The 22,802-nt window shown below is 36.7% G+C and overlaps 1 protein-coding gene across 1 annotated transcript in view; it reads right to left on the reverse strand.

Annotated features, from left to right (window-relative positions):
- Positions 1 to 46: 46 nt before the first annotated feature.
- sntg1 (syntrophin, gamma 1) overlaps positions 47 to 22,802 on the reverse strand; it is a 33,803-nt gene continuing 11,047 nt past the window's right edge. The window contains exons 2-19 of the mRNA XM_086172869.1: positions 20,864 to 21,160; positions 20,158 to 20,204; positions 18,370 to 18,504; positions 17,478 to 17,534; positions 17,225 to 17,282; positions 17,095 to 17,138; positions 16,666 to 16,707; positions 16,325 to 16,427; positions 15,707 to 15,789; positions 15,341 to 15,471; positions 13,786 to 13,915; positions 8,380 to 8,418; positions 6,932 to 7,048; positions 6,304 to 6,375; positions 4,863 to 5,015; positions 4,593 to 4,685; positions 2,161 to 2,271; positions 47 to 2,031 (exon numbers count right to left, since the gene is read on the reverse strand). Coding sequence (XP_086028995.1) covers positions 1,849 to 2,031; positions 2,161 to 2,271; positions 4,593 to 4,685; positions 4,863 to 5,015; positions 6,304 to 6,375; positions 6,932 to 7,048; positions 8,380 to 8,418; positions 13,786 to 13,915; positions 15,341 to 15,471; positions 15,707 to 15,789; positions 16,325 to 16,427; positions 16,666 to 16,707; positions 17,095 to 17,138; positions 17,225 to 17,282; positions 17,478 to 17,534; positions 18,370 to 18,504; positions 20,158 to 20,184 — 1,578 coding nt within the window. The 5' untranslated portion in view covers positions 20,185 to 20,204; positions 20,864 to 21,160 and the 3' untranslated portion in view covers positions 47 to 1,848. The remainder of the gene's footprint in view (positions 2,032 to 2,160; positions 2,272 to 4,592; positions 4,686 to 4,862; positions 5,016 to 6,303; positions 6,376 to 6,931; positions 7,049 to 8,379; positions 8,419 to 13,785; positions 13,916 to 15,340; positions 15,472 to 15,706; positions 15,790 to 16,324; positions 16,428 to 16,665; positions 16,708 to 17,094; positions 17,139 to 17,224; positions 17,283 to 17,477; positions 17,535 to 18,369; positions 18,505 to 20,157; positions 20,205 to 20,863; positions 21,161 to 22,802) is intronic.

Below are 22,802 nucleotides of genomic sequence, written 5' to 3' on the forward strand. Positions count from 1 at the left end.
AAGTCAAAAAAATTAGCAAATAAAATAATGCTGACCACCAGTGAGCTGTGTTATAAAATGCCTCATTTATTAATATATTACACATTATATTTGTTAATAAAACATCTGCAAAAAATAAAATAAACTTCACTCTCTTGATCCTGTGTTATAAGGGAATGCGACTACGGTCTTTTTAAAGCACAAAAGCATCACTCGGACTTTCCTTGCATAGACTGCACCGCCGTGAGTTTCCCTCAGACGCTCGCGCCAGTTTAATAGGCCTCCAGAATATAAAGTTCTTCTGTCATCCCCTTCATCTCTAAGTTCCCCTTTCCTTCGGGCTGATCGGATTCAATATTGAAAAATAAAGGCAAGCATGAGTATCAGACCACTTTAAAGAAGGTTTGTCATCCTGAAGAGTGAAGTTCACAGGGGCATCTTTATCTTTTAAATGAAAAAACACAGTAATAGGATATATATGTGTGTATATACACACATATATTTCCTTGTGATGTTTTTTTTCATCGCCAATAAAACCCTTTAATCCTATTTACAAGCTGATGTCAAAACAGATCTAAAACCCCCAAAATTATTCCATTGCAGATTTTATTCTTCTACATGGATCATAGAGTTAACGATGAAAGAGAGCATGAGAATATGAGCTATCTACCAACCCGCTCAGTTGTACACCAAATTAATAAAAGCCCTAAATTTCTACAAGTCATTTCCATCGTTCTTTGAGTCCTTTAAAGGTCAGTTTTTATTTACATCATTAATTTTTGGAAAAAAGAAATGTCATAAAGAGTGTACATATCCGATCACGGTTTTAGACTGTTGTTGTCAGATTATGGTGAACATAATTAGAAAAGCATAACTCCAAGTATATTCAGTATACTGTTTGTTCATAATTCATCATTTCATCATTCAGTAATCCAGAAAAAAGACCAGCTGTGCTCCAACCACATTACGGGGTTTACGAATTAAGACAAAGGCATTGACTTTGAAAATTAGCCATATTACATGTGCAGTTTGAACAAACGACTTGGTAAATTAAAATAAAAAGAAATATAGCAGAGAGTTATGAAGAAACGTGTATATATATAAAAACTTTTCTTCTTTTTTTTTTTTTTTTTTTTTCAGAATTTCATATTACATTAATGCCATCTTTAATTTGATTGTTTCTTCCTTTTTCTTCCAGAGATTTTTCAGAGTTCCCAACTCCTTCGTTCTTTAACTGTGCCGGTAACCCAGAGTTTATTGCAAGATTCAATCGATGATGCTATTAAGTTTTATCGGGACTGCTTAGGACCTCTATTGAAATTTATTCTACTGCTTTAGAGGTATTTAAGCAGCTTCAAATTTCCACCCCTAACACGCAAAAAACGCTCATTGTAAAAGTTCAATCTAGTACTACCTACATAAGTACAATCCAGTACTTACGTAGCATGCACTGGTATCCTCGCTGATATTTGAGGATGATAGTGTGGGAAAAAAGCTAACCTCCGAAACCTTTGATAAAATTACATAGAAAAGCAGAGTACCTGCACTTTTTTTTCATTATGATGCATCAATAATGTGGATAATAAAGGATATGTGAGGATCAAGAGAAGCTTAAGTTCACTTAAAAATATTTCCAAATCACACATTTTGTGTCCAGTCTTTCTGTGAAGTTATTCAAAGAGGAGCCTTGTGTTTTTAGTTTTGGAAATCCCAGAAGTGAGAAGTTTCTTGAGAGATACCAAGTGTTTCACCTTTGAAGAGGCTTATGAGTTGATGTCTTCCTTAAAGTCATAAATGAAATGTGGTTCCTCCTCTCCCGTCCACCGTCAAGAGACTGCAGAAATGACTAAGTAAGAAGGGTAGCGCCTGTCAAGTGGCATATTTCAGCTTAGGTGTCTGTGAATTACATGAGATACTGGAGAGAGAAGGAATCCCAGCGGTCATCGCAGTGCCTTGACTCTCCACAAACATTGGGTCCAAGCAGGCAACTTTGGCAGCAAAAAAAGCATGAATACAATGAAGCACAGCAAAGAGGTTGGAGAACTCCAGCTCCTGTGAGAGAAAAGCAAATGATTCAGTCTTATAAAAGTGATTGGTTTTTGTTAGCTTTGTTGCATTCCAACACTTTCAAATACTATTTTCTGGAACATACAACACTGAGCGCCTCTCAGATGTAATTACCTTTGCTTCGATAGATTTGGAGTCTTGGTTTTGGAATAAAAACTTGATCTTGCTTTTCCCATCATCAGATGATCCTTTTAACTGAGAGAACTTGTATCTCCACAACACTGCCTACGATTTTGACATAAATATAATATCAATGAATTTATCAATTATATCAATGTATATTCAATTTAGAAACCCCTTATGACCCACTAAAAATATGAGAAAAGCACACATAAAATCAAAAGAAAATCATTTTTTAAAGACACTGACAACACTTTTTGATATTGGACATTTGAAAAAAAAAAAAATTCAACAGTACCTGAAATAGCAACAGTGTACAGAGTGTGTACCAAAGTGAGATGAATTAAAAAGATGCAGTTTCAAGGCAGACCTCTCAACAGTGAGCTTCACAGTCCGCATCAATATCAGAATACTTATGTGAGTAGATAATGCAAAATTGTATCAACTATTCCTGCAAATGTAATAACTGAGATTATAATTTTAAAGAATTTGAGCTATGAGGACAATAGCAAAAGAACAATGTTGAACAGATAAAACAAGAATGCTTCAGAGAAAATAAAAATAAATAGTAAAGCTCAAATGTTGCTGATTAAATGTTGTAATATCATCTAATTTATCTGATACTTTCACTGCTTGGGAACAAAATGATCTTCTCAATATTTCATGCAGAAAGTTTTGGAACATTTCAAAGAGTAAAAGGAATACTTTGCCAGCTCATTCATTTTAATTGATTTGTTTCACAACGGCATTGATGACACTCACCATTTACTTGTGACAACTACAAAAACTTAGTGCTCAATTTTGTTTTTGTTTTTTTTGTTTGTTTTTGTTTTTTTGGTTTGATTTGTTTTAGCTGCAGTATTTGAGATTGCAGGAGATAATGAGAAAGTGCACTGCAGTTTATTGAAATAGGTATTTCAGAAGGCATTACAAAGAAAAACATCAAGGCATTAATGAAGACACTGGGATTGATCCGCCCAATGTTAAGCCACCATCTAGGTAAATTAATTTCCCCCTCCGTGAATGTTCTCTTTGAAATCTAATTAGTTTAAATGTTTAGTCTGTAAAAGAACAAGAAACGATTATTTATTTTTAAACCACTCTATTGTTAACAGGGTAATAAGCACCATGTACATTGTCACAGTAAGTGGTGATGAAAATGTATCGAGAAGAAGCTTATTAATTAAACATGTGGCTCATATCCAAACTCTCCCATGCATGGTGTTAGCTTTTTCAAATATAAATGTATAAATATGAAAAATGTATAAACGATGCTCATACCCTGCAAATAAAACAAGCATAATTTTGATTGAAAAATAATCAATTTATTTCACTAATAAATGAATTAAAAAGAAAAGATTGGTATCAATTACGGCAATGTAAGTCTTGCGATAATTGGCATCAGACCACAGGTGAATATAATGCAGTCATTTGAATGGGATAAATGTCAAATATTCAAATTTGTCTCAGTCTGTCTCATTAATTCAATGCTAATTAGTCGTTGTGTCAGTGTTTCTACCTGCATATCAAATTTGTGCTTCTAGTCACATACTAATTGATTTCAACCCTCAAATGATTTGTTTATCTAATACATTAACATTAAAGATTAACATCAGTCTGTCCACCAATGAAGCACTTGATGCCAGCCTGCGATCTAAAATTAATCATCAGCCTAGAAAAAGTTGGTCCTCCTCCTACTTCACTTTTCATTAAGTTACAAGATCCAGCAACGATTTTACTAACAACTCTGACTTATACATCACTCTTTTTTTTTAAGAAATATTCAAAATCAATTTTGCCTGGAGCATTTTTTAATTATGGAGCAATCACACCACAAGTATTGTCTCTGACTGCAGCTTACATATGGATTGTGTTAGAGGCACTTTTTTCTGTAAACACTATGCTGGCAACATTTATGTGGTCCTTCGGGGACATTCTTGCTTCACATTGTAGAAATGTGGCCAAAATCTTAGGGAACAATATGGCAGCGCTTGTGTCCTGCTAATCTACATAATGTGCACCAGTGGAATAGTCTGCATGGTTCTCAGAGCTGGGGAAAGGCCAAAATTAACTGCAGGCAGAAGTGAGGGGAACCAGCTGTCAAAAAGAATGCACTCATACATTCGAATTGCAAACTTTGCAGGATAAGTTCATGGCAACACGCACACAAATACACACATATACACCAAGAAAAAGCAGAAAAAAACAGCTGCAGAGAGCTGTGCAAGTAAATCCTGTAGTCAAAAGGTTTTAATTTATGGAACGAAAGTGACAGATGGGGGTGGATGATCAGAGATGAGAACTAGTATAGAAGAACACAACAGATTTAATGATTTTTTTATTACATCTTGATTTGTTGATATATTCCCCTACTATTATTTTCACTTCCTGTGATAATTTGCCTTAAAGGACCGTCTTCCACTCACTTTTGAAGCAGCATCAAAGCACACGAAACCCATGCTGAAGTCAATTGTCAGTCCCATCAGGTGGCTCTCCATGATACATGCATACGTTTTACACTGCAGAGAGCGAGAACAAGATGTTGCCAAGAGATACAAAAGGACACAAAAACCTCTACTGCTCTACTGATAATGTCACAGCGGCGTTATCAATCTTTGTTATAAATGAGCTTGGCTGGAACCTGACGCTAATTTAAAAACACCTCCATGTTTCTAGCCCCCTGCTCTAGCACTGACCTGTATCCTCTCCACTTCCAGGAACGTGGCCATCTGAAACGCCTTTTCCCACATCAGCAGCTCGCCATCCAGCTCCACGCTGAAGAACATGTCCTCTCCGCTCTCAGTCTGAATACTGAAGCAGTGCTTCCTCTTGTCCAGCAGGTCATTATCCTAAGATAACAAAGCACATCAGTTGTGCTGATCAGGTACAAATGGCCAGGGCGCCATAGAGATAAGACATGGCACTGTGGGAGCATCTTCGTGTGACACAGAGCAACTCTTTTGTGAAATGACAAAAGAGAAGGAAAGAACACAATGTGGCTCTGAGAATACTTGAAGTGGCATCCCAAATACCCTCATATCAGGATCATGTGCATCTACGCTCATGCAAGCTAAACTAGAAACTGATTTACTCTCATAAGGCATTTTACAGTAAATTATAAGTCAAAAAGCATGATCTTGCAGAGCAAGGTCAACATCCCTTATGAATGCATTCATATGCTTCTTATCCAGTACAGGGTTACACTGAGCTGGATACAGTCCCATCTGACACAGGGCATCAGTCTATGACTGATTTGATGCATTGAGATAGACAACCATTGATACTTACTTAATACTAGCAGGCAGGTCAGTCTAAGCTAGTGTAAGATATTTTTGATGTAGAAGAGGAAGCAGAAGGGACAAAAAAAACGGCACAGGCGGTAGGAGACCGAGATCTCTGAATTCCTATTATTTCGATTCATTTTGCATAAATTATCCTCAAAGTCATCTGGGTCCTGCAGATAATAAGCCATACCATCCGAATGTCAGTCTTGCTTAGAATGGTGATTATCTGTCTTAATCACAAACTCGCTATTTCTTCATGTTCCAAAGAGATTTCAGTCTCGTGTTTGCCTGCTCCTCATTTCCATCATAACTTGACATTTTAAATAGATCAGTTATACTTCGGTGTTCTGTATCAGTCTTTAATCCTATGTAGGACTAATTTTTGTTTTGTGCTTTGTTTCCCGTGTATCTTGAGCTTTATCAGGCTGTTTTTTATGTAGTTTTTTTGATAGCTATCAGTTGATTCCTGTCTGCCTCTTACTGATTCCCTCCATTTGTCCGCCCGCTTCCATCCTTGTAACAGGCTTCAGTCAGATCACATGTAAGTCAATAAGTGAGTTATATAAGTTACAAAACAGATAAAGGGCAGTTTTTTTTTAATGTAATAAGGAGTAAAGAGAAATAAAATATAATTTAGAAACGTATAATGAAATACAATGATCGATTTTTTTTTTTCTTTAACATTGTATTTCGACAGAGACATTTTTGTTTTTCTTGAATTATCCAATTGAAGTTTGGCCTTATTTAACATTATTCTTCAAAGTCATTCCACAGCTTCTGTTTTTGACTTGACCTTCCCAATCAGAATATCCTGCCGCAGAGAATGGCGCCCTGAACAAAAAGAACGCCTTACCTTTAAAATCTTGCACATTATTTCATAGACTGTAAAGCTTTTCTCTGCTCTGGTCCAATCCCATGTTGTCACCTGAAAAAAAAAACAGGTGATTGATTTTTCATAAAAACAAAAGAGAAAGAAAAATCTCCCCTTATGCAACAAAGAGAAGGTGATTTTTAATCAAAGCACAAAAGACGACAGAACCTGAGTGTAAATAGTCCTCTTAGCTAACTATTCTTCAATAATGAAGAAACTTGACAAGATGTCAGAGCAAGTAGGCTCTTACATTCTACTATCCACTTACATTACCATATTCCATTTATATCGGCACATTCAAGTTGAGAAGGCAATTTCAGTTATCTATCAATCTTTTCACATCCCCAGTAGCATTGCCAGCTTATCCCTCTTGTCATAATCACTTAAGTGGCTGACGAAATGTAAACACATTTAATGATTGTCATCAATCAGGAGGAAGATCAATGCCTGCTCAAATGATTTTGAGTCGCTTTTTCTTTTTTTTAAGTAGAAAAACAATATCTCCCTCAACAAAGCATCGAGGAGGCACCCATTTTGTTTTAATGAAATTGCTTAGTTTGATGGTTTAAGAGAGACTTTAATATAAAACAAAAAAGCGGTGACAACTCACGGGAGGAGCTGAGAACTTGAAGAGCGAAGAACCCCTCAAAGCGAGGAACTTTGGTGAATACATTCTGTCCTGAACGGAGTCCTGCTCCTTCTCGTCCACCCAACCCATGTAGATAATCTATACGTGCAACAAAAGGCAGATTGATCGCAGGATGGTGAGGTAAACACAGTGGAATTCCAGTTCATTTTCAGTAACAGCTGTATCTTTAAAATGAAATGAAAAGGGATAGGTTTGATGCAAAAAAAAAAAAAGCGAGTTGATAAAATAAATAAGTGGAACTGGTGCTTAAGTGTAAAGACTTTTTTGGCCAGTTTAATTTTTAATGACAGATTCAATTGAATCATTTTTTTAAATTCATCATGAATACAATGTTATGAAGTATATGCAAAGTACATTAAATGTGTATTAGTTTGTCCTTCCGTTTTGTATTAGTAATCCAGAAATCAATTCTACGGATATATGATTTTTTTATAATATGATTTTTTTCCTTCGGTTCATACTGTTTTGTCATTTATTTTTCCTGCAGTGATAGTGGAAAAAAAGTGTCCACCCTTGGGCCACTTAGCATTCATTGAATACATTTTTAAATACAAATTTAGTTCACCTGCAATGAGCGATCTGTAATTGGTTGATTGCTATGAAATCAAATTTTCTAATTAAAAACAACTTCTGGTAGGCAAGGAGGTTCACATTCACTTAGAGCATAACAAAGCATTTTGAATGCATGCCAGAGAGGGAGAAAAAGAAGGCATCTCTGCCACTTATCTTCAAATTTTAGAAAAATCATACCAGTCAACATGATGGAATGACACAAAAATAGATGATGATGGAGATGATGATGATGATGATTGAATAATCTGCCCCTTTAAGGAGCAATTACTATAGCATCTAATTCTGTCTAAATTGTGTTGTGGCATCTGTCTGAATGGTGCCCACTGGTCCATGTTTGAAAATGATTCAGGAAGTATTCAGTGGGGGGAAAAAGGAGGAGAGGGGGAGTACTACCAACAGAGAGATAAAATGAGAAAAAGCAAAGTGACAACTGCAAATGTTTGCAGACATTTAAACATCTGGTGCATCTAGCCATCACTTCTCATTTAAGTCACAGTGACTGCAACCACAGTGGAATGTTTGCTTGTGATGGATGGCAAAACAAGTATGTGAAAGATTCAGGACAAGCTTCACTTGCTGTTAAATATCTTAAATTAATTGTCGAGTTTATTCAAATGACAAAGAGCTGAATTAATAAGTGGGGAAAACAGGTCACCACATTAACTCATCCAAATTGAGACCAAGGTGAAGCTGACTACAAGCAATTAAGTTATTTTCTTATTTATTATTACAGTAAATATTTTGCTTGTGTTGCGATAGCAATCAACATGACGCGTTATTATTTCTCATCTGTTTTGGAAAAATAAAACAAAAGATTTGTTTAGGAAAATCCTTACCTGCTGGTTAACTGGAAAATTTCTATTAATCTTCTTCACCTGTGGAAGTAAACAAGAACCTCAATAACTCATTAAAATGCATCCTTACCTATTATGGCAATGAAAGGCAGAACTGAAGCTATCTGTGAGACACAAAATGATGGTGACATTCCCTCTGGGAGCAAACAGACTATGAATCACAGCCTGCTTACATGTTAAATACTGCACTGAGGGGAAGACTGCTCTCACTACTTCATCTATTCAGTCTATGCAAATTAAGAAATGAGATAGAAAGAGTCATTTCCACAAGGACCTGAGGCTCTTTCTAAAAAATCCATTTCCAAAAAATCCATTCTCTGTGTAGTTATAAAAGTGAGGAAACTACTGAAAGCAGTCAGGCTTTAAATTAACACATTCCGCTAAGATCACATGTATCTGTTGCTCCTAATCCCCATTACACTATCAATATATTTTTTGGCCAGATTGAAAAGCACACCTTAATACCTTAATTTCAGATATCACAGGCTACCATGTTATGATTTTGATTTAAGGAGACTGAAATTGATGCAAGATAAAAAGTGCAGCATCAGTAACATCTTTATTGACTCTTAAATATCAACACAAATTAGGAATTTGGGAAATGAATTAGGGGAAATGTAAATTTCATGGAATCCAATTGAAAATATTTGCACGCTTCCATGCATTTGTGTGTGTGTGTGCGCGCGCACATAATATCAGCATATTGTTTTAGCATCATTTAAACATGAAAAACAATTGCATCTGTCAAGATCCTCAGTCAATCAGGTCATGGAACTCATGGAACTCATGATTTTGTGAAATTAAACCAGACTTAGTTGCTAACAAGGTTTTCCAACAATGGTCAAATTCAATTGATTATTGGTCATATAACCAATTCATACAGATGTTTGGTTGGTGATTCGTAAAAGAAGTGATTCAGCAACACAGGCTCCTGTCTTCATATACAGATGAGAAAACAGTCACATCTATTTATTTTACACTAATGGGGTTTATTGAGGAAACAGGAAAGATCATAAAGCTATTCTTTTGAAAAAGTGCATTTCACCAGAATCGCCAATGACAATGATGATTTTTCTTGTTTTTCAGAGGTGAATAAAAAGCTCCAATTAACAACATATTTAATAATTGGAGTGTCCAGCATAAAGGAATGCAATACTTTCTACTTTAGCTCATTCACACAGCCACTGTGAATACGCCCATTTCTTCTCACGTGATGCTAAAAGGATCCACTCAATTTTTTCTTTTCTTACCCACTGTGAGATGCATCCCATGATATAATTAATGCAGCTTTTCACATTCACTGAGTTGTCTTTAGCTGAATTGTGTGACATTTATAATGCACAAAACCCACAAGCATCTCTTTTCCCTGCTTATATGTGAAACCTTGTGCAGTTTGCATTAGTGACCTTGTTTTGTTGTGTGCTTGTGTAAAACAATTTTATATTGCATTAGATTTCCATCAAAAAATCTTTTTATTTGTTGATTGACATGACGAACATTTCTTGGAGATAAAAAGTATTGTTAGTGCTTTTTGATCATCTCAGTGCTTGTAAACTGAACATGCAGCCAGAGGCAATGTCATAAAAAGATACTATTAGACTTCCAGAATTCAGAAAAACAGTCATTAAACCAGATAAATCAAGTTTTAAAAAAAGGAATTCTGATCCTTTCAACTGGACTAAAGTAAAAGACTTCATCATTATCCACAGAAAATAACGAATACATGTCACCTTATGTTTCCTTACCTCATGTTTGAATAAGTGGAACTTGGGCTTGTAATACATTATTATCAAGCTATTGAATCATGTGCATTCATCATTATATTACTTTGTATTTTAATATTTATGTATATTTCCATTTTTGCTTTTGCACCAAAAATATGATGTTTATTTATATATGTATGTATATATATATATATATATATATATATATATGCTGCTATTTACTTATTTTTAACTTATATTAATCTAACATAATTTTTTTAATTGAATGGTCTTTATTAGGTGGCTATGTATCTAGGAGTCAGTGGAGAAAATCTCAATACCTATAATTAGTTTTAAAATTTACTATTAACTTGTTGGGTAGCACAGTGGTGCAGTGGGTGGCGCTTCTGCCTGACAGCAAGAAGGTTCCTGGTTTTATTCTGACAGGAATTGAGGACTAATTTGCCAAATATGCAAATGAGAGAATTAATGGTTGCATTTCTCTATAATCAACTGGTGAACGGTCAAAGGTGAACCTTGTCTCCCACCCAATGACAGCTGGGATAGGCTCTAGCACCCCTGTGACCCTGAGTGCAAGATAAGCAGTATAGATAATGAATGCATATTAGTTTATTTCAAAGGTCGTGGTTCTATGATAAAGATGTTACTTTTGAGACCTAAGAGTATATCATTATTACTTGTTATGTGATCTGTGAGGACCTGTTCCACCTACAAGGTACTCAACAATGCAATAAATTGAGCTCGGATATTGATATCAGATATAAATCTGTCAAAAAAACATACCAATAATTTAATGTCAATTGCTAATCGTATATAGTGTGCAGAGATCAATTTAAAAAATCCAGTTGCGGTGAATTATTGTTTTAACAGCTGCTGAATAGAACTCAAACCTTGAAAGCTGCAACCGAATTGTTTGAGAATCTCTGAGAGTCTCAGAAGGACTGAGTCCAGCCTGAGCTTTGATGGAAATAGAAAAACAATTTCAGGTGAAATCACCGAGGGACCAGAGCACAAAGAAAACTGATGTACAGAAAGAAAACTGTACTTGAACGTATAGTTTTTATTCTTAAATCGATTTCCTAAAAGACAGAATTTCTTCACAGTGTGGGTTTAATGGAAATAATTAACACCAAAAGTCTTGAGTGTTATCACAGCTTTTGTATTTTATTGCAAAATTGATCAGAACAGGTTTGCAATCACACAATTACCTTTAAGTCTAAGTTGTTTTTTTTTGCGAATCCAAAACTGTGGATTTGTACAAGTATGAAAAATTCTGTCAGTCTAATTGGTTTGAACCATTATCTATGCTTAAGAAAGGGAAAGTTTTGGATTGGATACCAAAGCATTTTTAGGTGGGAAAAAAAATCAATAGCTTTTCTCTCAGTTGATTTTTGTCTGTGTTCCTCTACAACATGATTTCATCGTCTTCTTCTTTCTTTCTCCTGTTGGCTTTTCTCTACAGGGGTCGCCAAAGCAAATCATCTGTCTCCATCTAACCTTATCCTATGTCAGCTCCACCACTAACTTTGTGTCCTCATTCAATACATTAATAAATCTTAAGGCCTTCCGTCTAGCAGTTCCAACCTGAGCATCCTGCTACACAGATATTCACTATCCCCCCTCTGTACGTGACCAAACCATCTCAATCCGGCTTCTCTGACTTTCTCTCCAAGACATGTTTTGTTCCTCCGATGGACTCATTCCTGATTCATTTGAATCTTGTAGCCTCCGCACAGAAACAACATTTTCATCGCTGCTCCCTCAATCTCTGCCTCTTGTCTTTTTCTTAAGTGCCACTGTCGCTAAACCATACAACATTGTTGGTCTCACCCCTGCAAAACTTATAATTTCACTTGACATTTCCCTTATAATTTCAATTTCCTCCATCATGATGTCATGATAAAGGTATAAAAGTTACCCCACGGTTGAAAACTATCTGCAGACATGAATTCACTCTACATTTTTCAACCATGGCTTCCTTCTAATAAGGAGCAACTATTAATTTTCAACTTTTCATTATTTTTAAAGATTCATTATTAGCCGTTATCTTAAATATTCAAGAGGGTGAATATGTTAAAATACTATCTCCCTAATGAATTAATCAGGTTTTCTGATATAATGTCCAACAGTGTGAATCAGTCACTGGATGCTTGAAAAGGGTGCTCTGTCTTTATAAAGCAGAGCATACAGAAATGCAAATTATGCAGAAATGCAGTGGTCATATAGAGCAATTGAATATGTCAAACTGTTAACACAACATAAAGTAATGGGAACTCCTATCTGCTTCTAATAAATTATCTGCACACAACTTTTCAGTGACCTAAACCAAATAAGCAAAACACCACTATTTAGCAGTGACATATGCTCTTACTTTTCAATTACCATTTACATTTAAGATAAATATAAATATACATAAATGTATATAGGAGATAAAAAGTATTTATTTTTTTCACAATTCACCTCGACTTGAAATTTACTCATTATTACTGACTTCTGGCTCTGTCCTTAAAAATGTTAAGGTGAGCGCTGATGTTAAAGAGGTATAAAATGATCACGTTTGTTTTTTTGGCCAAAGGCATTGAAGCTCTCTCTCATTTTCAATTCATTTTTCTTTTCCAATTTTCTGACTGGAAGTAAATGATGGGTCTCCTACACAGCGGGGCATTTCATTATAAACTGCAGTGAGCTGTGCACTCACACAGCGGCAAACATGAAGTGCAAGGCATAACATAAGAATGATGCATGGCAAAATGAAATCCAGGTGATAACAATTTCTACTAACCAAAAAAGCAGGTGTCTGAGTGGTACAGTATGTTATACGGTTATTAACTGTAAATAGAAGTATTCAAGTTTGCATTTTTTCTCCAGGCTACGATATTCATCTAGTTTTCTCATGCAGCTCAATAAACGCCACGGTGACAGCAAGGAAAATTCCGAATTGTTTGGGTAATTTTGCCGGTGAGTCATCAGTGTTATGTTTAGTTCATCCCTCGCTTCGTCCACTCCAATTACTGGGCCTCCATTATCCCCCAACAAACAAGCACACTACCTTTGCACACTCACGACAATTACAAATCCGTTTTTTTTTTTCTGCACTGTGTGTCCTGCTCATGTTAGCAAGCCTATGTTGGCTGCGTCTTTTCTAGTTTCTAAGTTTGACTTGAATATTGGGAATTATTCCGCAGGAAACTGGGGTAAAGAGTCACCTAAAATGAATAAGCCTGTTTTTCAGCATTTGTCACTGGCCCTCCTGCAGATTATCATGATCCAACAGAGAGCAGACTTTTTTTCAGCTGTGGTCAAGCTGTAACAATATATGAACAATACAACTAAGAGTACGGGATAATTTGACTGTTGCGCAGTGTCCTTGTAATGGTGACACAATTCAACACATTACGATGAATTATAGAAAATACACTTGCTTAGCTGGAGGAGGTAGTTTTGTGCTAAGAGTTATTGTGACCACGGGCTTTGCGAAAAAGTGAAAAGACATTAGTATGTGTCTACTTAATGTCGTGACATTTGCAAAAGGGCTGTTAGACAACTCACAAATTGAAATTCCATTGCATTAACACCCAACCCTATGTTTTATTAATTTTTATGTTGTGTGTGAGGGACTGCAGGAGGCAGTAGAGCTGCAGTTGGGGTGTCGGCTCATACTCACATTGTGCTTTGTAAGACTGGAAATGTTGCTCGCTATTGCCTGAAGCCAGTCCAAGCAGTCTTCCGTGGATGGAAACTGTACAACTCCACTGCAAACTCCATCCACAGCGATGACCTGGAAAGCATTTTTCCTGCAACGGAGAAGGCAAAACAAAATGTCAAGGTCAGAACATGAAATACAATATTTTCTTGAATGGTTGTGGGGAAAATTTCTGAAATGATCTGACATGCCATTACTTGACAGCTCATGAATGTCTTAGGTAACAAACACAGTGAGTTGTTATTTTGAAGGAAAACATAATTTCTGGCATTCCAAAAAAATTGCAGAAAAATTGCATATTCCTAATCTCAATGTAAAAAAAATGATCTAAAATGACATTTAGGCGACATGCTATTCAAACAGTATACATGCATGTATTTTTCTCCCAAAGAAGTACAGGGTTGATATGGGTTCATCTGTCTTATGATCCTGGCTGATAGATGCAGGTAGAAATAAGTGGGATTTTTAATACAGAAATGAAATTTGAAATGAAATGATGGAAAATACAGATGTTTATTGAATGAAATTCTATCTTAAAGAGGAGCTTAAAACCCAGGACACTGGACAAATAAAGCATTAAGAGGATTTTTTTTTACAAATTTGAATGCTCAGCTCAGGAAGTTTTTAAGTGGAAAAAAGGATTCTTGTGATATATCTTGTGATACAACATGAAGATGAAATGTTTATTAGTTTATTAGCCTCATTGGAAGATGGAGGATGAAATTAACCCATCACGAAGCGATTGCAAACGAATATTTCAAGATGTCAAGGTAATATATGGATGTTCAAGTCAAAAACAGACAATACAATTACCATCCTAATAATAAGACATTGGTAAATATATTATATTATGTGGTCCCTTTTGTCTGGGTTTTTGTTGTAATCACAAAGTCTTCCTCATGCAATAGTTTCTACAACAGTTGAAATAAATTCTTGGCTACAGTATTTCGACTAACTTTATTTTGCTTTACATTGAATCTCAAGAAAATTCTCACTCCTCTCAAGTAGTTAATGTCTGGTGCATAAAGTAGATTGAAAACAATATTTTCTAAAATGCTGATGTATTTAAAAGCATCCACAGTCTCACTGTTATCATCATTTAAAGGTCTAAACTCAACTAAAACAGGAAGTACGGTACACTGACAGCCAAATTCACAGACAAGATTACATTTTTAATCATATGCTGGAGCGATGACATAATTCCATGTTCGGGCAGATTAGTGGCTTAATTCAATAAAAATCTCAATTTGTAAAACTTATTGCAAATGCATAATACACGCAATCACCACAGTAATGAAGTGATCTTCTATCAATGTTTAAAAGGATACGCTAAATAACAGCAAAGGATATATTTTCGCTAGTGGAGTTTGACAACTCTATCCATTTGAACATCCTCTAGCCATAAAATGGAAAATGATCTCTGAGCCCGGCATTATACAGTACAAAACCTCTTAAGTGTGACAGCTACATAAGTCAAAGTGGACACATCTGACCTAAGGACAGTCCTGCAGCTCACCTGCAAACATCAGAGCCTGGGATGTGCTGTGACAGGCGTGAGTGGAGCAGGGGTATAAGGCGCAGGTCGACCCATCTCTTCTCCCAACGAAGTCCTGGGGATGTTGGCCAAGATGAGCAGGACAGGGTGTCCTGCAGAAGCACACCACAGAAATCTTATTTATTTTCAAAACCTATCGCATTGAAATCATGTCAAATGTCCTGCGGCTGCAAACGGGTGCTGCTGCAGAAGAAGCAGATTTTACCTCCCCGAACATTAATTGGACGCCCGATTTTGAGCGATCCGTGGCAGACGAATGGTAATCGGCTGCTGAACGTTTAGAGAGGAGTTGAAGCAAACTGTCAAATAGAGAATTTAAAAACCTACCGTGTTGTTAGGATGGTAATTCAAGTGCAGGCCGCTGTCACAGAGAGGAGACGAAGTCCCACTACTCTGGTCACTGGGAATGCCTAGAAGTAAAACGGATGAATAAAGATATCGATATCACTTCATAACCAAGAGGAAAACTTCCATCTAGTTAAACTCTCAGTGACTAAGCAGGAGCATATTGTTGTGTTCTCCTACACATGGGCTTCTGCTCTGAGCCAATTTGTATTCAGTCAGCTCATCAGACCGCCAGTCAACCTGGCCTATATTCATTTATGAAAGAATTTTCTAAAAAGCTTTCAAGTCTGATGACAGGCCGGTGCCTTCTCACGCAAGAGCAATCAGTTGCACCATAATGAGCAATGTCAATTCCACCGTTTTAGATTTTTACCTTCTCTCCTTTATTTTCTTATCCTATTTGGAAAGTAGAACTCATATTTGCAATTCAAAGAAATGCAGATGTTGAATTAATTTATATTTCTCACGATGACTCTCCAGACCTTTTGTCACCAGGACAACCATAGCTAGACAGGAAGTCATAACGCGATAATTACTCACGTTGGCTGACTCCTGAGCACGGATGCTGATTATATAATTAAAAACTGCGAGGAACCTTACATGTGCAGTCCTCACACAGAGGCAGTTTCAGAAAGGCTGGTGTCTTTTTCAGAAAGGACACAGTAAGAGTCACTTCTTCACCGGCATTTCTCAAAACTTGGACCTAGAACATAAAAATATAAGCAACAAAAAAATAATCTTTTTTTTTTTTTGCAGTCACCGATGACTGTCCTAAATGTATCACCATATCTAGCAAAAATCGGAAAGTTAGATCTTGAACTTGATGTCAAAATACCTGTAGTACAAATTTATATTGAAATACAGGATATTCATAATAGACTGAAAAGTTCCTCTGTAAAAACAAAAAAAAAAACAACATGGAATGAGAATAAAGAGCTTACCACTTCCTCATGGCGATAGCTTCTCACGTTTATTCCATTTATCTAGGAACAACAGTGACAGGGTTACAAGAAATGATTCTGCTGCCATCATATCAAAGAATCCAGCTCTAAAATGATTAAGGTGGCAAGCGGAATAGCAGTTGTGGCATCCATGCTGAGACCGCGTAGCAAGAGCGACACTTAAAAAGCTGCTCTGAAAGCAGAGCAAGTCATTTAAAATTTATTATTCTTTTGTTGGTTTGTTAGTTTTCACTCTTGTTGTTTCCTTTTTTGGTTTCCACTTGTAATGTTCAGGAAGACAGCGTTTTTTCCCTTTTGACTGGCATGCGTCATTTGATTTTTTAGTACATGTATGATACAGTGCCACATGTTTTTCGAGATAAAAGTACACTTTGATATGTGTAGTGTCATTAATGTCATTATTTTTACCTGAAGAATACCATCTCCAATGAAAAGCAGTCCGGACAGTTCAGCTGAAAACAAAAAGGCCAGTTTAGATAAAAGACACGAAGCAGTGAAATTGCATGATAAATCATTTGTGCGAATGTACAAATGATACCTTTTTGTTCTTTGGATATTTTTGATATTACAACAGGAATTTTATGCTCTGCTCCACCCTGAGAAAATTGTTAAATTGAAAAACAACTGTCAGACAGGAAAGAAACCTGACAAAAAAAACAACATCATCTTCATTTAATTCCCTGCCCCATGCTGTTGCTGCACTTTTACAAGAAAATAATCAATAAACCCTTGTTCAAGCTTCAATTAGAGAAAATGGGAGGAGCGGTCTAATCAGCTGAAATCTAAATTACCTTTATGCTGAGGCCAAATCCCCCAATCGTCTGCCTCCTGATGGTCACAGTTCGCTCCTAGAAGACATTCAGTTAAAACTAGGTGTGTGAGAACCCTTACCAAATAATGCAAATTTGGTCTGTTCAACTATTACTAATATAGGATGGTAATGGTAATGGTTAAAATAAAGGCATGTTTTCTTTAAATGTTGATATCTGCTAATAAACATGTTGCCTACCAACAAGTTGACAAACAATATTTCTTTAAAAAAAAAATTCATTCATATGTGTTGACAGCTTTGTTCCAGCTGATTTTAGCCTCACTTCAAAAAAACCCTTCCATACCTTGAAAGTAACTGTATCCCCAATATTTTGCACTGTTGACATCCATGAACCCTGACATTAATTTCTGAATACTCCCGGAGATGTATTTTCATAATTACTACTTTATTGATAATGACACTGCATCTTTCATTCATTGAGAGCTTACAGTTTGGAGAAAAAAAATAAAATAAATTGTAATTTAGGCAATCCTAAATTATACAGAATGTATAATTACTGCCATGGCTTGACAAGGTTATATCAGCATCTTTACCCTTTTTTTAATTAACCATCATGTTTTGCGGCAACAAGATCATTATCCAAAAGTTCCAAGATTTTTCTAGGGAAAGTCATTCTGGTCAAGGCTGTAGACATAAGATGGAACACTGACTTTATAAATATATGAAGTTAACAATTTAAACACTGAACACTACGATTTCCAGCCTGGGTTCACAGGGCATCACTTAATGGTCCAATTTATATGATGCACATTTGTCATATATGTCAGTTACTATACAATTTGAATTACTAATGTCCGAGCGTGCCACATGTATCAGGCGCAACATTACATGAGATGGGCTGGGCTACTTACACTTGAATAAAAAGGTTCTCCAGAAACACAGATGACATCTTGCTCTTGAATGGTCAGAATATCTTTTGCCAAGTGTAGTCGAATATTAAATGGCTCCTCATTACCTTCTTGCATCAAATAAATCCCAGTCTTTGTCTGCGAACAGTCAGAAAGATAATATCATTCCTCCACCCTCTATGACTAAATTAACTGGCCATGAAATGAAATGTCTTCAAGTTTGCTCATTGCAGACTGAACATGGAAATTAGAGGTCTTGGAGATGTCCGTTATTGCCTTTTTACTACTTTCCTTGTAACTGTTAATGGTGGGACAAATATCCAGATTTCAGGGAAATACATTTGAGAAAGTTTGATAGAAATATGATGTATGGTTAAAAAAAGTGATCAGACGTCAAGAGGCTCGACAACATTTTGTGCTCTTCATGCATTTGTTTGGAGTTTGAACTTCACGAAAGTGTACCATCGATGTATATCATTGCTCGTTGCAAACGATAATGATGACAGATTAAGAACCTGTGAACTAAAGTGAATGAAATTACGCTCGTACAGTATAAGTTTTCTCTATTACAAGCAAGCGAGAGGACAGTGTGTGTTTGCAATGATCCATTTAAAACATGCTAATCCACATAAATTTGCATTCTGCCATCCTCCCTGGCTAATTGCGATGCCTGTCCTGTCCTTGACTCAAAAAGGTCTAAATAAAAGAAGTACCTTAACCTGACATGACTACTAATACAAAAAAGCCACCAACATCAGTATCCTTTTACCCAGGATACACCAGTCATCACTTAACAAGACAGAGCTGCTTGTTTGATATTCCCTTATAGAGGTAGAACCCCAGGTCAATCTTGAATCCAAATCTGTTATCTTTCATTTGTAATGAGGAATGGGAAGAAACCTCTGCCTGCAGCTGCGGCGTGAGAAATGAAATCAGGGGGTGCATTAATTCACATTACTGTGAGGAATCTGCATCTGCGAGTCATTAGCCAAGCAAAATGAGGGCAGTATTACTGTCACTGTACATAGCTGGGTCATCCGGCGCCTCACATGGCTGAGCGAGGCTTGACCTATTGTCATGCTTGCTTTGCACATAATTGGCCTTATCGGTTCCCATTTGGTGTTTCGCTGTAGGTCTCTCCTCCCAGTTCGCCCTACTGCTATCTGCAACATCATCTCTGATCTGATAGCGTGCACATATTTACACCGTTGACAACTGCTAACCGCTGACTTTTTCCCCCCCGATGCATTAAGCACTCAAGTGAGTGGAAAAGAGGTGAAGAAACGGACTCAAGCAGATTGGAATGGCTGGAGAAAAGCGTCAGGGTTAATGTATGATAAAAGAGAAAAGAAGTAGAAGAGATGAAGATGCTGACATTCTTTTTGGGGGTGCTGAGGATGATATGGATCAGGAACTACTCTATCAGGGAGACAGCACATGTTTGATGTTTTGGAAGGAAGGTCGGAGCAGCCAGGATGAGATGGTTCGGTTATGTACAGAGGAGGGATGATGAATATATTAGTAGAAGGATGCTGTGGTTGGAACTGCAAGGCAGGTGATATAGAGGAGGACCAAAGAGAAGATTATGAATGTAGTGAAGGAGGACATGAAGTTAGTTGATGTGAGGGGAAAGAGGATGCAGAGGATAGGATTAGATGAAGGAGGTTGATTTCCTATGGCGACCCCTGAAGGGAAAAGCCGAAAGGAAAAGAATAAGATAAAGCACTCAGGTAGATTGCTGTGTCATTTGGTAATCTCTCATGAAAATGGCAAGGTAGATATCCTGCACACCTCTTCATTTGAAGTCTTGAAATCCATGTGCTACGCAGTGAGGGATGCTGCAATGAAGAAAAAACAGATGTGACTGGCGGTAGAGGTAAATACTTGAATGACACGCTGCAGCAAATCCAAACAGTCTATTGAAACATGCGCTAGTTTCATTATAGTCCTGCATTTTCATTTAGAGCGGCCGGGGAAAAAAAGATCTTTCAGTGAAATCATGACAAGCGCATCGAAGAAAAAAAAAAAAAGGATTTCACCAAACAACCACAGTTGAAAAAAAAAAACTGGAGGCCATTAAGAAGCAATGAATAATTCATTGTCAAAGGTGAGATCTCAGGTATTGTAATGAATGTTTCAATCATGAATCCCTTATTCCCAGAAATGTACTGTGCTAGCATGTCTGACGCCTTGTCAGGGAGAGCATGTAACTCAGCCACTTTAAGGAGGGTGACAGAAAAACCCCACGAAAGGAGAACTACAGTTTTGCACCAGAAGGAAACACCAGCCAGGCATCCACATCATCATCTGACTTGCCTCATGCAGACAAACACGAGCAGTTTTAAAAAATTTGCAAGAGAACTAAATCCCATTTACGTGAACCAGTTCCCCTCAGTTTTAATCAGACATGACTGCAATTTGACTCGATAACAAGTGCAGAACAAAAAACAAAAATAAAAGTCTCCCGCAGCATTGCGGAGGGGAGTAAGGGACTTACTTCAGTAGAAAAGCCCCCAGCTGTTTGTATGTTGAGATCTAGCCATCTAGAAGGGAGCCCATCCCAGATCTAAGCTGCAGCAGGCGGCCTCCCCGAATCATGGCTGTCCGACGTGGGTGGAGGGGAAAGCCAACGACGCTGTTACCTCTCCTGGCTGGCAGTGTGGTGACTCCCAGTGGAGCTGGTGCTGAAAAATGAGGTTATCATGAAGTGCTGTGGCTTGACCGCAGTAACAGGAGCGTGTATTTAAGGTAGCATCCTGCTGTACTTTCACCGGCCTCTCTGGTTCACTGGGAGCTGAAACACAGAAAATTTCATACAAAGAAAATTCAGTATGACTGAACATCACTGGTGTATCACATCTTGACTAAATCAATGCAAGATTTGAAACGGATGCAATTCACTGCTTTTCAAATGCAGTACTTTAGGTTAAATTAATTACTTTGGATTAATGAGCAAAAACATAAAAATAACCCATAGTTTTATGATCTTTCCTTGCGCAAAAAGCTGTTTAAATATTCAGTGTCACACCCGTCACAGTCGATTCTTGTCAGTGTTATTGTTGACACAGTGCCTTTTTATATATCATAACACTATACACATTGTTCACTAGGATTGAACAAAATGTCAGAAAGTTCAACGTTTCATTTCACTGTCGTGCATGAATCAATGTTTTTGTGTTATAAAGCAAAAGCAGCCCAACAGTATCTCACAAATGACTATGTCATACCGACATAGAAAGAACCTTATATGGAATAAGAGGCCTAAAATCAATTGTTGTTATTACCCATTGAAAATACTGTTATAATCTTGAAGAGTTAGTATTTTATATTGTGTTGAAAAGTTCTACAGTTATACAATTTTATCATTTTTCTACATAACATTGTGTTTATTGGTTTATACGTATATGTAATATCATGAATGTCATTCTTTCTCCTATAAGAGGTCACAAAGATACATAAACTTATGATAAAGTAATAAAAAGTATAGTACTTTTCTAGTAAGTGAGCTCATATAAATAACTGATCAGTTATTCGAATGTAAATACAGTGCAAACTAATAACCGTAGGGCTTTTTGATGTGGGCAAAAATAAATGAATAAAGAATGAGAACAAGAATATGAAAAAAAAAATAAGAGTACAATATTCAAATGCAACCTTTTTAATATATGCATGTCAGTGTGATGCATGAATAGATGTACACTGCAAAAGGATGTGTTGTCATTTTCGCTAAAATCCACAAAATGGCATCACAATATTATATTCCCAGGAATATATTTCCCAGGCCTGCAAAAAATATCCTTGCATTTTTCTTCAAGATTATAATGTAAAAATGACCAGTTAATTCCTTTCACGAGACAGAAATAACAATAACTGATGTCCCTAATAGTAGTATTTGTAAAACATAAATATGTATACATGATAAGACCGCTAATGACCTTTCACATTTATTTGGGTTCCAACTTTTCTTTATGATATGGTCACATGTGCCAGAGATGAATCAGTTCTGTGTCTGTTCTAAAGGAATCCCTGATTCTATTACTGGATATTGTGTAAAAAATGGTCAGGGGAAAATTGCGTCTCCGGTTTTGACATAGTACTTTGGGTTTACAGGTGACCTCGTGTCCATCCTGTCAGCCACAAGCACTCCACTTGTTTCCGTAGAATCCACGGACTAAATTGACTGAACCTTTTGTGCCTTTTAAGTCGAGTCAGCGTAATTCCTTTTATAACCACTCCATCAGATATGTTCACTCCTACCAATTTGCCAAGCAATTTTTTTTTTTTACAAATGATGCTCTTGTCTTTGACACAATGGCAGGCAACAGATAAAGCAAGATTGCCTGAATGATGCAGAGATTGTAACGTAACATCTCCATCTCTTAGACCTGAGGACAGCTGTGGCCCTGAATGATGAATGGCTGCTTCTCCATGGAGGT

Source organism: Fistularia commersonii, chromosome 25 (assembly GCF_037954325.1).
Source record: "Fistularia commersonii isolate RoL2024-O1a breed Wild chromosome 25, RoL_Fcom_v1.0, whole genome shotgun sequence".
NCBI classification, from domain to species: domain Eukaryota; kingdom Metazoa; phylum Chordata; class Actinopteri; order Syngnathiformes; family Fistulariidae; genus Fistularia; species Fistularia commersonii.